This window comes from Myotis daubentonii, chromosome 18, assembly GCF_963259705.1.
Source record: "Myotis daubentonii chromosome 18, mMyoDau2.1, whole genome shotgun sequence".
NCBI lineage: Eukaryota > Metazoa > Chordata > Mammalia > Chiroptera > Vespertilionidae > Myotis > Myotis daubentonii.
The window spans coordinates 21,574,017-21,591,031 of NC_081857.1; the positions used below are offsets into that span (position 1 = coordinate 21,574,017).

Below are 17,015 nucleotides of genomic sequence, written 5' to 3' on the forward strand. Positions count from 1 at the left end.
AAATATTAAATCATTTCACTTTTATAAAAATCATGAAATGTAGGGGCTTTTTTCCCTGTCAAATAAAACCCATTTAAACTTAGTTTGTTTTAAAAACAGCCATTACAATTAATAACAAATTTATACCTGAAATCCAACAAGGGAACCTAATATTAACTGCATAATTTAGAGGATATTATACTCTTTCTAAACCTCAGTTTTTCACCAGATAAGTAAAAATACTAGTATTATCTACATCTGCTCAGACTTGTGAAAATTTACTAAAGTCTGTAAAAACCTTTAAAATGGTACACACTTAATGTTACTTACTATTTTTAAAAACATTAACAATACTCATAAAATTACTACAATGAACTAGAATATTCTCTAATTTCAGCACAGATCACAAAACTAGGCTTTTCATTATCATAATCTAACTTCATGTGCTCAGTAATACAATGAAAACTAGCAATGGATGATGAGATGAACAGATTGGTAACAGAGAAATAGTAAATCTCTCTAATTGAGAACTTATGTTCAATCATATTTATCAAATAACTCTTCATATACAATAAATTTCATGAAAGGCCATCATTACAAATTTTGCCTGACCATAAAGGAATGGTTGGTAATTTTTAAATAGTATAGCAAATAAACTTTTCCTAACCATAAGTTGCTTCCCTTTGTATTTCTGCCACTACTATTACCTGTATTTCCTGCATAGTATGTTGATGAGTCGGCTCTTCAAGCAAGGTCTTTTCTAGTAGCAATTTGGAGTAAGTTTCCTGCAGACGCCTAGTTGCTGATGGCTCAGAAGGAGGCACATTTTTTACTTTAGTAAAGGCTTCTTTCTGCTTCCGGTAGAGCTCCTGCAATCGTTTGTTCTTCTGCTCAGTGGCCTCCTTTTGAGCCTTCTTCTCTTCATTTTGCTTCCTCTTCCTTTCCTCCTGCTGTTTAACAATGTACTGTCGTACCTCATCTGTGTCATAGTGGCGCTTTTTAGAAATAACAGGGGGATCTTCATTAGCTGTTATTTTGTCAGGTTTTCTTTTTATTGGGCTGTGACTCCTCCAAGCTTGTACTGGTGCTGATGACTTCTGATTTTGTAAATCTCCTGCCTCTTGCCTTGTCGCAGAATCCAGCTGTAGGTCATCAAGAATTCCACGAATTTCAACAGGTAAAAAGTCTTTATTTAAGGCAGTACTTTCCTCCTGTTTATTATCTGGAAGAGATCGAGCTAATTTCTTTGTATTATTTTCAGACCGAGCTCTACTTCTTGAACGTTCTGAGTTTCGTGGAAGATGTCTATGTGAAATATTCAACCTGGGATCAGATTCTGCTCTTCCAATATGACTTCCTGCAAAGGATGAACTGTTAGTGATATATTAAAACTCTGTATTCTTTCCTAAAATGTATTGCACTCAGTGAGAAAATTTCCCTTTATCTTAAACTCTAATTTAAATATTGTATAAAGTCTTCTAAAGAATGTTATAGAAGGAAACAAAATCATCTTTTTTTTTTTTTTTTAGCAGTAGGAGAATTTCTATATTCTGAAACATTATGCTTCCTTGGCATTAGAAAAAATGCATATTTTAATATTTCTGAAATAAGAACAGATATTGATGTGAATATTTAACTATTAATGGAAAATTATTATTTCTCTCTCATGTGCTTATTTAATGTTACTCTCCCTCCCAAACTCCCAAACGTCTGACTTACAAAAACCAACAATATTACACCGACACAACTCTCCAAAGAGTGACAGAAAAAATTAAATATATAGAAAAACAATCATGTTATCATCTAGATATTTGTTGATGTGGCTTACTTTTAGGCTAAGAATGCATGTGAGTTTATTTATAAGCTAAATTAAAGTGAAGAGAAGCAAATACAAAGTATATATTAACTTCTATATACCAAATTATACCTGCAATTGCATTTCTTACTGAATCCATTCCATAAGCTCAAATTAAGGCAGATTTTGCTGCTGAAAAGGAAAGCTGGCCTATGGGTATAAATATTTCATTTTCCAAACTTAGGGTTCATGAAAAAGTAGCTAGTTACTGCAAATAGCGTTCAAAAACAATTTCAAAAAGAGAAAAGTAATGGAATCAAGGGTCAAACTAAGGAGTTGTGGATCCTATTCAAATTTTGCTACCCACTGCCTATATACCCAATTCTCTCTCATGGCTTATTTCCTAATCTGCCAAATAAAAAAACTGAACCTTTTTAATGTATGCATGTGTTTGTGTACATAGGGATCAGAGAAATTGGTTTTGATTCTCCTAAGGTTCCTAAAAGTCTATTAATATTTGCTTAAATGATGCTTTGATATTCACAATATAATAAATATAACATAAACAAAATTCTTAGTAGAGATCACCATAACTGCTGTGTGCAGAAGTTATCCATAGATAAGCCCAATAGAATGTCTTCTTTTTTGAGCTACATTCACAATTTTACATATAAAGCAAAGTCATAGAGCATTACCAAAAGAGTATTTTCACCCTCTTTAAGTACTTACATAAGCAAATTTTAATTATTGAGGTAATGTAATAGATTACTTACCAGATTTAGTAGTTCTTTCTCTTCCACTTCTGTCACTTGATACTGTCCTTCGCTCTTTTTGCTCCATTTTGGGTGCAGGTCCTAGAATCTTCTTTACTAATTTTTGTCCATCTCGCCAAGAAGATGTACTTATCAGATGACTGCTACCTAAAATATAAGCATTGAATTTAAAATTTAAATTTTAGCCGAAACCGGTTTGGCTCAGTGGATAGAGCGTCAGCCTGCGGACTGAGAGGTCCCGGGTTCGATTCCGGTCAAGGGCATGTACCTGGGTTGCAGGCACATCCCCGGTGGGGGATGTGCAAGAGGCAGCTGATCGATGTTTCTCTCTCATCGATGTTTCTAACTCTCTCTATCTCTCTCCCTTCCTCTCTGTGAAAAATCAATAAAATATATTTTAAAAAATAAAAAAATTAAAAAAAATAAAATTTAAATTTTAGCTGTAAAAAGTATATCTACTCAATCATACAGGTTTCCTAATATTCTTAATGCTTACCTTATGCCAAAGTCAAAAGATTTATAATCTCCTTTAATTTTAACCCTAAGTCTCCAAAATCAATGAAGTTTAAATCTTGATGTACCCACACACAGTTAAGTACAAAATATTAATGATAACTGAAACCTCAAAAACTAGGTCACTGAATCCAACAATTTTTCCACAGAACAAAAATATTCCTTAACTATAAAAGTGTTTGGTTATCCACACTAGCACAGTATCTGGCACACAGTAAAATGTATATTTGCTGAACTTAATCTAAGCACAGAAAAAAATTTGAGTAAATATATAACATATAACAGTTAACTGTGAATACCTTTGGAGGTGATGGTATTACAGGGAATTTCACTTTAAATTTCACAGATATATACCAAAACTACACACTACATTTTAATGCGTAAAATAATGACATTAAACAAATACTATCAACATTTTCAATTATCCCAATTGTAAAAGTTTATGAAAATAAAAGAATGTTCCAGTAAATACAGCTGTTTACCAGGAGAAAATCTTTTCATTTACTATTGTCAGGTTGTAAAAAAATTAAAATTAGACCATCATCTCAAAATAGACAGTAACTTAAAAACAACAAATGATATGAGACTGTTTATAAAATAGAAACCATAAAAAATAAGCATGAGATATATATTTAAATACAAAGTAATATAAGAAATGGAATAAGCCCTAACCGGTTTGGCTCTGTGGATAGAGCGTTGGCCTGCAGACTGAAAGGTCCCAGGTTCGATTCCGGTCAAGGGCATGTACCTTGGTTGCGGGCACATCCCCAATAGGAGGTGTGCAGGAGGCAGCTGATCGATGTTTCTAACTCTCTCTATCCCTCTCCCTTCCTCTCTGTAAAAAAATCAATTAAAAAAAAGAAAGAAATGGAATAAAAATAATAAAATAGTCCTTTAAACCTAATTAGAAAAATGATTTTTACATTCATAGTTATTGTTGGTTGAATTATAATAAAATCATTCTAGTTATGCATTGCTTGTTGAAATATAAGTGGATATAAAATGTATATATATAAAATCTAATAATAGACAAACATGGTAATTGACCATACCTCCGCTATGCTTCCCATTGGCTAATCAGCAGGATATGCAAATTAACCCTACCAAGAAGGCGGCCAGCAGCCACGCAGCTGAAGCAAACAGGAGGCTTGCTTGCTCCAGTGATGGAGGAAGTCAAGCTTCCTCCTGCTGTGGCCGGGCTCTGAGCTCCACTTTAAGCAACAAAGTTGCAATTATAGAAGCTAAACAAACCCCAGATGCCTGCTTTCAGCAGGCCATGGCCTGGGACATGGAGCGGCAATAAAGTTTCAATTATAGAAGGTAAATAAACCCCAGAATTAAAAAACAAACAAACAAAAAAATGGAGAGGCAGGGAGCTTAAGTCGCCGGCCAGCCTGAAAACGGCCCTCAGCCCCTCACCCAGACTGGCCAGGCACCCCAGTGGGGACCCCCACCCTGAACGGGGTGTGACCAGCTGCAAACAGCCATCAACCCCTCACCCAGGCTGGCCAGGCACCCAAGTGGGACCCCCACCCTGATCCAGGACACCCTTCAGGACAAACCAGCCGTCCCTCACCCGTGCACCAGGCCTCTATCCTATATAGTAAAAGGGTAATATGCAAACTGACCCTAACAGCAGAAAGAATGAGAATGACTGGTCACTATGACACACACTGACCACCAGGGGGCAGATGCTCAATGCAGGAGCTGCCCTCTGGTGGTCAGTGTGCTCCCACATGGGGGAGCTCTGCTCAGCCACAAGCCAGGCTGATGGCTGCCAGTACAGCGGTGGTGGTGGGAGCCTCTCTTGCCTCCTCAGCAGCGCTAAGGATGTCCGACTGCAGCTTAGGTCTGCTCCCCGCTGGCAAGTGGACATCCCCCGAGGGCTGTCTGATTGCCAGCTTAGGCCCAATCCCCCGGGGAGCAGGCCTAAGCCAGCAGGTGGTTATCCCCCGAGGGGTCCCAGACTGCAAGAGGTCACAGGCCGGGCTGAGGGACTCCCCCCCTCCCGGCCCGAGTACACAAATTTTTGTGCACCGGGCCTCTAGTGTGTGTGTGTGTGTGTGTGTGTGTGTGTATACACACACACAGTTTCTTTTAAAAAAACACACAATAGCCCTAGCTGGTTTGGCTCAGTGGATAGAGCATCAGCCTGGGCACTGAAGGGTCCCAGGTTCGATTCTGGTCAAGGGCACATGCTCGGGTTGTGGGCTCGATCCCCAGTGTGGGGCGAGTAGGAGGCAGCCAATAAATAATTCTCTCTCATCATTGATGTTTCTACCTGTCTCTCCCTCTCCCTTCCTCTCTGAAATCAATATAAATACATATTTAAAGAAATACAACACACAGACACACACACACACACACACACACACAATAAACAGTATTATGTGTCAGGGGCCCCAAAACTGCTCATTCACCTTGTTCAAATAATGCAAATAATAGCATGGTATCTAATCAAATAATGCAAATAATAGCATGGTATCTAATAGAAATAATACAAAAGAAAGAAAAAACAAATGAAAATGTTCATTATATTATTATAAGAATTAACCTAAATACTGAAGAATGATGAATGGTGAATTAAACTAGATTTCTACTAAATAGAGTACTATGTGGCCATTTCAAATCACAATTTCTATAAGAAATAACAAAAATGGGGGAGGATGGGGGGCAGAAGGGGGAGGTAAGAGATCAACAGAAGGACTTATATGCATGCATATAAGCATAACCAATGGACATAAGACACTGGAGGGTAGGGGAGGCCAGGGGATTGTCAAGGGTGGGGGGAAAAAGGAGACATATGTAATACCCTTTGTAATACTTTAAGCAATAAAAAAAAGAAATAACAAAAATGTTCTATAGAAAGCTTCTAAGAGAAAAAGATAAAACTTTATATATGCAATGACTACAATCACATATTATTATGATTTTAAAACTTTTGTAAGGAAGTACACAAAATAATACTAGTACTTTATTTAACTAAGGGTAGTTTTTTTGTGGTTTCTTCTATTTTTCAAGCATTTTGTGATGCCATGCCTTCTATCAACACTAATAAAAGAGAAAAATGGTAATTGGCATACGAGCTACCCTTTTCATTGGCTAATCAGGGCTATATGCAAATTAACTGCCAACTAAGATTGGCAGTTAACTGTCAACAAGATGGCGGTTAATTTGCATATGTAGGCACAATGCAGGGAGGCGAAAGGGAAAGCAGGAAGAAGCCCCCTGCCACTGACAGTGATCGGAAACCCAGGGGGGAGCTAAGAGCTGGGGGGCAGGGCAAAGGCGGCCCTGGGGCCCCCTTTGCCCTGCCCCCCAGCCATGATCCGAGAATCAGGCGCCTTTTCTGCCCTGGCCAGTGATAGCAGGAAGTAGGGGTGGAGCCAGCGATTGGAACTGGGCACAGTCGAAGCTGGCAGTCCCAGGAGCTAGGGGTCCCTTGCCTGGGCCTAAAGCGAAGCCCACGATCGTGGGGCCACTGCAGCTGCAGGTCCCCGCTGCCCGGGCCGGACGCCTCAGCCAGAGGCGTCAGGCCTGGGCAAAGGGCCGATCCTGCGATTGGAGGGTGATGGGGGTCAACACCTGAGGGCTCCCAGTATGTGAGAGGGGGCAGGCTGGGCTGAGGGACACCCCACACACACACACACACACACACACCCAGTGCACGAATTTCGTGCACCGGGCCCCTAGTATATATATAAAAGCCTAAGCGACCATACAACCGAATGACTGATCGCTATGACATGCACTGAACACCAGAAGGCAGATGCTCAATGCAGGAGCTGCCCCCTGGTGGTCAGTGTGCTCCCACAGCAGGAGTGCCACTCAGCTGACCGACCCATACCAGTGGTCCACCAGCTCGGCGGCAGCCACTAACTCCCTCAGTAGTTCCCAGGTCCAATCTCCAGAGAAAAGGCCAGGCCCGATCCCGACAGCAATGCCTCCTAGAAGTTGGCCTCGGGCAACTCGGCCACTTTCCTTCCCTAGACACTCCACAGGAAAGAAACAATATAAAAGCAGCTACCAGGTGGCTCCCAACAACCGGCACAAAAGTCAGCAGGACAGATCTGGATCCCGGGCTAGCAAGGGCATCCCACTGCCCGCCTAGAGGGCCGATTGCGTCCTTGCCCCCCTCACCTCCCACCGGATGGGCACCAGGCGTAGGGCTCACAGCCACTGCGGTGACATTAGTCTCTCCCAATCGGGACTGACTGGGTGCAAGCCAGAGGCAGGCACAGTGGGGCCGGGATGAGTGGGAAAGGCTGGCAGGAGTTACAGGCGGTATTGGACTGAGAGTTTCAGCCAGATCCCCGCAGGCCAACCCCAAGGGACCCCACCCATGTACGAGTTCGTGCACCAGGCCTCTAGTTTATAATAAAAGACATTTGTTTAGAGTTTCTTTAAATGGGGCTTTAATTTAAAAGTTTAAATGCAAGTATAATTTGAATGAAAACATCTATTATGAATTATAAATGTGTGCTATTTATTTTATAAAAGAAATATTTTTGCAACTTGTTATTAACCTTAAACAGTCAATCTAAAATATTTAAAAGATTTTACGTCTATTACTCAATTTAGTTATAAAAAACTTTATGCTTTTAAGCAAAATGAGAGAACAGACCTCCCTTCAATTTCAGCTTACTTTTCTGAATCAAAAGCAAGCAATCATAAATATACTGGTAGTTATTTATAAATGTTGGCTTCTGAATATCTTCATTGGTTATTTCTGAATTCTGGCTTTCTGAAATAGTCTCATGCAGTCATTGGTAGAAAAAGAGGACTTTCACTATAGATAAACTATTAATACAGCTTTTGCACATTTAATGACTCAGTCTCAGTCACTGCCCCAGTACACACATAGGAATTAGCCTACCACAAAACTGGACAAATACAATCCAAGATTAGTGTTCAAAAGTTATAGCAGTTCCAGTGTTTTATTTCAAACTATGCCCCTGATAACAGTATTACATAGTAACTCATGAAAAATAACATGCCTTACATAGTAACTCATGCCTTATTATTTTTTATTGATTTCAGAGAGGGAAGGAGAGGGAGATAGATAGAAACGTCAATGATGAGAGAATCATTGGTCAGCTGCCTCTTGTATGGCCACTACAGGGGATCAAGCCCACAACCCAGGCATGTGCCCTTGACTGGAATCAAACCCAGGATCCTTCAGTCTGCAGGCTGACATTCTATCTACTGAGTCAAACCACCTAGGGCATGTGCCTTGTTTTTTTAAGAATTAGTTTAGTTTACATTCAGATAATTCGTGCTCCTATAAATTTTTTTTTATTTGTATACAGTGAGGGTCATTCTCTTCTGACAGCTAAAGTTAACAATGGGTGTCACAAAATATGTTATTTGCCGCTCTATTAATTAGTCTATGGCCAGAAATACAAGTGCCTGGTCAAAATCCAGTGCCCCATCACTCCTGCTCTTTGTTCCCATAGATCTTGCACACCCCCTATCATACATTCATCACACTTTATTCTAACTGTGTATTACCGTCTTCCTGACAAGATTATAAGCTTCAGGAGAGCAGGGACTATGTGCATCTTGCTTACAACGGTACTGCCTAAGCTAGTATAGCACAATACCTCACATATAGCAAGTGCTCAAAAATATATGCATAATGAATGAATGTATGAATGACTGATTCAAAATGTCTCCAAGCTGAAAGTGACAAGCTCCCAACTTTCTCCACTCTCTCTTGGCCCAAATTACTCACTGACATAAATATGATATACTAAAATAGCCATTTTCAGTATAATCCGAAATAATAATAATTAGTAATGGACTTATTCCTAACATTTGAGTGCTTACCATACATATGCCAGGTACTACAGTGAGTCCTTTTAGATATTATTTTAGTTCTGACAAGGACCCCATGAGAAGTACTACTGCCTCCTCATTTTACATATGGGAAAAACGAAGGACACTAAAATAAACTAGGATCAAAGCTAGTTTAAAATCTGGGCAATCTGGATAGAGCCTAAAATGTTGATCACTATGGAACTAGGGAATTCTCTTTTTCACAGTATTGATCAACTCAGAGCCCAGCCTGACCACTACAGGCATGGACTGCCATACATTTGTTAGTGACAGTCATAAGCAATCCCTTTCTATATAAAAGTTTACTGCATACAAATCATTACCTTTCATCTGATTAATTTTTATTAAAAAATGACTGAAAAAAATTTGAGGGGGGTGATAGATGTGTTTAGTATCATGGTAAACCTGTGGCTTCATGGGTATAGACTTACTAGTGTATAAGAACTTATCAAACTATACATTCTAAATACATGTAGGTTATGCTATGCCAATTAAAGACACTTACACAAAATAATCTATCTATCTATATAAAAGCCTAAGCGACCATTTGACAGACAGCTATGACACACACTGACCACCAGGGGGCAGACACTCCGGCCAGTAGGTTAGCTTGCTGCTGGGGTCCAGCCAATCGGGACTGGGCTAGACCGGCCGGACATGCCCTGGAGCCCTCCCATGGTCCCTCCTCAGCCCCGATCGTACACCGGTGGGGTCCCAGATTGCAAGAGGGCGCAAGCCAGGCCGAGGGATCCCACCAGTGCATGAATCCATGCACTGGGCCTCTAGTGATATGTAAACTGTATTCCATTTTCATATGTGCCAAACAATGAGAACATCTGGTTAACAAACATTTATTTCCATGTAGATGCCATTTCAGGAATATCTAACTTTAGGAGGTACATGATATTGAGAAAACTAACCTGTTTTACATTCTGGACTTGAAAACTGTGCTACCTTTTGGACTTTTCGTACTGGCTTGACCACTTTCTTCTCTTTACTTTTTTCAGCAGGTTTCTCTTTCATAGAGATGTCTTCTGAAAATCAGAAACATTTACAGCAAATATTACAATTATTTCAACCCACCTACTTGTCCTCCCCCAGTATGAAAAATCAATATAAACTTTATAATTCTTCACTGAGGCTATTTCTATGACCCATAAGCTACCAATGCCAGCTCCTTTTACAAAAAGGTCTAAAGATTACTACTACTCCACCGTTAGGTTCCAAATCTTTGTATTTATTTTTTTCAGCAAATACTTGAGAAATGTAACTCGATTCCACAAACTGGAAGAAACTTCAACAGTAATGCTTTCCAGCCCAGGTTCCATAGCATTTATAGAATCTCAAGAGATAAGCACTTGCTCAGATTCTGATTTCGTTTAAAACTTCCTATGTAACTGAGATATTAATGAACTTCTAGAATAAAACTTCATAAAATACCTAATATTCCTAAATTATGTCTTTATAGTTACGCTAGTGAAATATGTCAAGGTATTTCACATACAAATTACTACTCACTAATTTTTTCAATTCTAATCTGGGACTATATACAGGGATGGGCAAAAGTAGTTTTACATAGTACAAATAAATAATACAAGAATTAATAAATAAATAATAAAGGAAAAACTCTGTTTCACATATTCACAACTATAAACCTATTTTTGCTCGTGTGTGTGTGTGTCTGTGTGTGTGTATTTGTGTGTGAATTAACCTCCATTACAAATAAATAAAGTAAATAAATATACTTTAAAATATACAGAGAGAGCTCTGCATTCTGGGCAAAGTGGAAGTAAGTATGAGTCAAAGGCAGGAGCAATACCAAATGTCTAAGAAACAGCAGGAGGCCAGTTTGCATGAAGTGAAGAAAGAGAAAAGTTGAATATACTAATAAGCTTAAGAAATCTATTGTATATCCAAAGGAAGATGTGGCATTAGCAGCTCGATATAAGAGTCTGAGTTCAGAGGAGACGTTTGGAACAGAGACATAAATTTGGAATCATCATCAACAAATATTTAAAGCCCTGAGACAAGCTCATGTGTATGTAGATATATAAAAGTTGGGAGGGGAGAGGGCGGGAAAGGAAAGAAGGGGAGGAGGACAGATCCAAGTACTAAGAATGGGACATGCCAATTTTTAGAGATCAGAAGTAGGTCAGGAAAAAAACTGAAAAGGAGCAACCAGATTGAGCAGGAAAACCAAACACTTATGGTATCCTAAATGTCCAGTGAAGAGTTTTTAAAAGAGTTTCAATCATGTCCAATGTTGTGAGAAATCCAGATGAAAAATCAAAATTAAACACTGGATTTAGCAATGTGGAAGTAGCTGTTCCCTGGTGGTCAGCATACATCATAGCGAGCAATCAAACTCCCGTTCTCCCAGTTGAACTCCCAAGGGGACACTTTGCATATTAGCTTTTTATATAGAGATACTTCTTCTCCACAAAAGAATTTCTGAATACAGTGCTCTATAATTAACAGTAGGAAAACTGGACTGAACACTTAAAATGCCACCAAATTTATTAGAAGGAACTCTATGGAGGCTTCCTAGAAAAATCTCTGGCTTTACAGTCAGAGATGGCTTTGAATCTTGGCTTCAATTCTTTTTTCTATTGTTGACACTATTATAGATGTTCCCATCTCCCTGTCTTTATCCCCTTCCACCCAGCCCCCGTCCCCCTTGGCTTCGCAACCTTGGGAAAATTATTCTTTGAGCCTCTATTTCCTCAACTATAAAAAACACAGAATACTAAATACTAGCATCTTGTCCAAAATCATACTAGGTGTTCAATACTTAATAACATTATGAGTATGACCTTCCTATTTCCCTCTTCCTATCTTCCAGAAGTACCTTGTATTTCCAATCCTCTAACATTATTCCCTTCCTATAAGGTTCATTTTTCTTCCTGCATTTTGCCCTCATGTTAGAATCGTCTTAATTGCTGCCTGCCAAACACTGACCACTTCAAAGATCTCAAGAGATCTAGCAGAAGAAATAAACTTCAACTAGATGGCTGTATTTTCTTCAAACAGGCCCTACTCTGCAAGTCCCTCAGTTTAAAAATAGCCTCACTTCTGTCACATCAGCCTTGTATGCTAATTTTAACCCTGGAGCAGAGCCTAGAGGCTAAGAGAGCCTTATGACTAAAACCACCACCACTTCAGTATACTATGTAGTTAGAAAAGGGAAATATCTTTAGCTTGGTGACCATTTTTATGTTTAAACTAGTGGCCCGTTGCACGAAATTCACGAACATTAAAAGGGAATTAGAGGAAATATTTTAATATTGCTATTTGCCCTTTCTCTATAATAGAAGTGTCACAGATGAAAGAAAATCAGTTAAATGTGTGTGAAAATCTCCCACCTGTCAGAGTCTGGGGCACCCTAAGGGACCCAGAGTCAAGTCCCTGCCCACCCACGTGCGCCTCGAAATCGCATGAGACTCAGACCCAGCCAGCTCCACCCCTGTCAAGCCCCGCAGGGTGGGGGGTGCAGCCTCAGGTCCCCCAGCCCAGAGCCAGGCAGTGGATGCAGCCTCAGGTCCCCCAGCCCCCTCGCAAGGGCACGAGAGCATGATGACCATTTGCATATTAGCTCTTTATTATATAGGATATTTTAAGTTAGATAGTATGCATGATATAATACTAAAAATCTCAGAAGGCTCTACTCTCACCTGCTAAGTGAAGTGCTAAGTCTCGATACAGTTCTCTACTCATGTTTTGAAACTCAGCCTCTTGCCACACTTTGCCATCAGGTGTTCGAATCTTGGTCTCTGAAGGATTGAAGCCTAATACATTTCAACACACAGAACATTCTTATCAAAGTTGCTTTATAAGTTTTGTTCGTTATACTTTTTTTAAATAAGATATAATTAACATACTTTAAATTCACTCTTTTAAAGTGTACATCTCAGTGGTTTGTAGTATATTTACAAAGTTATACAACTATCACCATTTAATTCCCAAGCACTTCATCTCCCTGAAAAAACACCCTGAACACATTAGCATTTGCCCCACACACAACTGTGTCTGTTCCCTGGCAACTGCTCATCTACTTTCTATCTTTATGAATGTGGCTATTCTGGACATTTCATATAAATAGAATCATACAATATGTGGTTTTGTGTCTGGCTTCTTCACTTAGCATAAGTTTTCAATAGTTAGCCACTGTATAACATGTATCAAAACTTTATTCCTTTTTATTGTCAAATGATATTTCAATGCACAGTGGGGCCTTGACTTACGAGTGTCCCGACTAACGAGTTTTTCGAGATATGAGCCTTCTCTAGGCCGATTTTTTGCTTTGAGTTGCGAGTTAAAATTCCGGTTACGAGCCAGCTTCAGATACCCACGGCTAGTTGGCGCAGTGAAGGCCACAACATCAGCCCAGCATCACGTGTCTCACTCATTCACTGTTGATATGACATATGTGTAATTTGAGTTACGAGCTCCGTCACGGAACGAATTAAACTCGTAAGTCAAGGCCCCACTATATGGATATACCAACATTTGTTATCCATCAGCTGATGGACATTCTATTTTTTGGCTACTATTAATGCCACTGCTATGAACATATGTGTACAAGTTTTTATGTGGACATATGTTTTCAATCCCCATGGGTATTATACCTAGAAGTGGAATAGCTGGGTCATATAGTAACTCTATATTTAAATTTTTGAGGAACTGCTAAACTGTTTTCTAAAATAACTGTAGTACTATTTTGCATTCTCACCAGCAATGTATGAGGGTTTCAATTTCTCCACATCCTCACCAACACTAGTTATTGTCTGTCTTTTTTATTACCGTCACCCTACTAGATGTGAAATGGTATCTCAAGTATGGTTTTGACTTGCATTTCCCTAATAACTAATAATGCTGAGCAGCTTTATAAGGTTCATGAAAGGAATGCATAATTAGCTACTACATAATGTGTTGACAAATACTATTTGGAAAAAGTAAGCTTCAGGGAGATAAAGCAATATATATTTATTCAAAAAGATTAGAAGTGGCCCTAGCTGCTTTGGCTCAGTGGATAGAGCGTTGGACTGTGGACTGAAGGGTCCTGGTCAAGGGCATATGCCCAGGTTGTGGGCTCGATCCCCAGTTGGGGGCATGCAGGAGGCAGCTGGTCAATGATTCTCTCTCATCATTGATGTTTCTATCTCTCTCCCTCTCCCTTCCTCTCTGAAATCAATAAAAATATATTTTAAAAAAAGACTAGAAGTGGAGAAATACTGAATTAAATGATAAAAATGTCAATCATAAATTATAAATATCAGAGATTTAAACTATCCTTCTCAAGACTGACAGAGAGACTACTTATTCTTTTCTTTGAAGATAGGCCTTAGTTGCTAAAATCTGTCAGACTTTGCCTATGACTGAACTAACTTCTAGAATAAACAAACCTTAAATGTATAATATGCATTTAATGGATTTGACATAAGTATAGCAAAAGTTTTGGATAGTAACTCACTATCTCAGAAACAACAAGCACATTTGACCCCGCCATTTGCTATTTGCTCTGTCAACAGTGTGGACAATTACTACATAGTACACAAATAACTAAAAGGTATAAAAGAATTTTATTAATAATACATTAGACCAATCATGGATAACAGAGCAATTTTTTTCATGATTCTAAAGAGAACTATTCACAATTTTATCACAAATTAGCTAGAATAAAATGCAAATTACCTGTTTTTTAAAAACTAATTCACAATGAATGTCATTAGCAAAGCAAATAAAACTGGTAATTCGTCTAAATGTACACAGCAAAATTTGTTCTGCAGAAAAAAATGACTAAAGACACTTTAGGGCTATAAAAAATTGGTCAAAAGTGGTCAGAGAAAAATTGGATTTAGTAGAAAAATACAAAACAAAATTGAGTAGAGCAAAAACTGTCCTAGCTTGTTAATAACTTAAAATTAACAGAAGAAATAAATCTTGACAATATTTTGATCTTCATACATTTATCTAGAAAAACTGAACTTGGAAAAATATCCACAAAACTTACAATGGTGGACGTTTTCATGACAAAAGTCTAACACAGACTAACCTGATCAATGAATCAACTCTTTAATTAAAACTTTACATGATGACCCTATGAAAATAATTTCAGGAACATAAAAATACATACTTCTTAAAACCACTATATATAAAAACATGAGCTGGCTAAAAACAGACATTCTCTCTGAAAGAGTTATACCAACTCTATCAATGTTAAACACAGGGGAAAAAACTCTAGTGTCAAAACTTGAGAGTTAAAACAACAGGAATCAAATGTTAGTGCCAAAATATTCTGTAACTAAATATTAACTCAAACTGACTAAACTGTTCTTTAAGTATTACTTGTGAAAGAATTCCTAATAACAATCTAAATACAATGGCAGAATAAGAGCAATATTCTTCAGTTCTCTGAAAATGTACTAGCTCTTACTTCCTCTTTTTTTCAACTTATTAAATGTTCATACTATGGCCCTGATGGACTTATTAATGATTCAAATTCTCGACTCAATCTCAGAAGTTCTGATTTAGGTCCAGTGTAGGATCCAGAAACCTGCATTTTTAACTTGCACCTTGAATTAATTTCTTGATTTGAGAATCACAACTATTTTAAAGATGATCATTTCTACTCAAATACATCCTGGGGAGATAGAGGAATAAGGAGGCAGAAAGAGAAAGATACAAGGACTGATTACAAACCTTTATATGCTGGAGCAGGTGGTGCTGTTGCCACTTTCCTGACTTTTGCTGTCACTGAGCTATCAACATTAACAACCATTACTGGGTGGTCAATATGACCCTGATTCTGGCTCCGGCCATTTATTTCTTCTGAGTGTTCCCACTGTTTCCTAATCCGCTCCTTGAGTTTCTCCAGTTTGACATCATGTTGTCGCCGCTTTAAGATATCTAATCTTTGGGAATTAGAAGTACTCGTAGAAGAGGGAGAAGAGTCAGTTAGCCGTAACACTTTTGGATCAATATCATGGCCTATGTTATTGCCAGAAGCCTTCAAATTGTTCTCATTTCCCTTTGTTCTATTAGGCTTTTCTTCCTCAGTTCTCATTGGAGCTGCCATCTTAATCAAACTTTCAGAATTTTGCAATGCATCAATTGCTGGTCGATCATTTAAAAACCTAACAACAGTATCATTCATGACAGATGATTGGGAACTCTCAAAATCACGGCAATGTGTATTCCGTTCTTCCCGACTGCTTACCCTCCAGTTCCCATTTTCAGGCTTTTCTTCATTAACATCCACACAATATACATGCTTTGACTCTAAAGGATTGGGACTTATATTGGAAGGTGTGCCATGAACTTCCCTATTATTAAAAAATAATAATTAGTTTTAAATAAAAAGTACAAAAACCAATCAAAATGAAATCAGCCTTACAAATGGAGAACTCCAAACTAAAATTAGAGAACAAACGATACCCAGAAATTCCAGTAGGTTAAAACTAATAAAATAACCATTACTAACATTAAGAGTCAATGACCTCTCTATCAGGTTCTAAATCATAATGTATACATTATAAAATAAGAAAAATACAAAAGGTTTTGTGGAGAGATTTAAGAATGATAAAAAATAGGATTATATTCTGATTTGGGATATTCGCTTGACACCTTTTACCAAAATGTATGTTTTACTCCTTCATGAAATCTTAAATACTAGGAAAAAAGTTCTCAAATACTGGCATTTCATGTGTGTAACTTCTAAATAATGTACCAAATTAACAAATAAATTGGGAGCAGATATAAAGTAAAAGTACAATAAATATTTTCCTTTAAATAAATGTGGTTAGTAAAGTCAAACCTCTTTGAACCACAGACTACTCTTTTGGCAGCTTCAAACTATGTAAAGCATATGGAGAAACTCTGCGGTAAGCAAGAAGACTAGACATAGCCAAAGCACATATCACAAAGTCCACATTTTCTATTCATAAAAACACCAGCACAAGTCTTCCTTCAGAGACTATTTTTATTTTATGCATCATTCTAATAAGTTATATTTTGGAAACAGAAACAGTTTATTAAAGGAAGTTAATGAAGACAAAAAGGCCTAAGCAGCAAGAATACATGAATCATGAAAAAACACTCAACAATATTATAAAAGCACA

General features: G+C 38.2%; 1 protein-coding gene across 7 annotated transcripts in view; it reads right to left on the reverse strand.

Annotated features, from left to right (window-relative positions):
* The window catches only part of CEP350 (centrosomal protein 350), a 125,534-nt gene that overhangs the window by 80,050 nt on the left and 28,469 nt on the right, over positions 1-17,015 (reverse strand). For 5 of the 7 annotated variants that reach the window (XM_059673421.1, XM_059673425.1, XM_059673418.1 and 2 more), the window contains exons 6-10: positions 15,598-16,220; positions 12,570-12,683; positions 9,819-9,932; positions 2,548-2,694; positions 687-1,336 (exon numbers count right to left, since the gene is read on the reverse strand). In XM_059673421.1, coding sequence (XP_059529404.1) covers positions 687-1,336; positions 2,548-2,694; positions 9,819-9,932; positions 12,570-12,683; positions 15,598-16,220 — 1,648 coding nt within the window. The remainder of the gene's footprint in view (positions 1-686; positions 1,337-2,547; positions 2,695-9,818; positions 9,933-12,569; positions 12,684-15,597; positions 16,221-17,015) is intronic. The other 2 variants (XM_059673423.1, XM_059673424.1) reach the window with 2 other exon arrangements.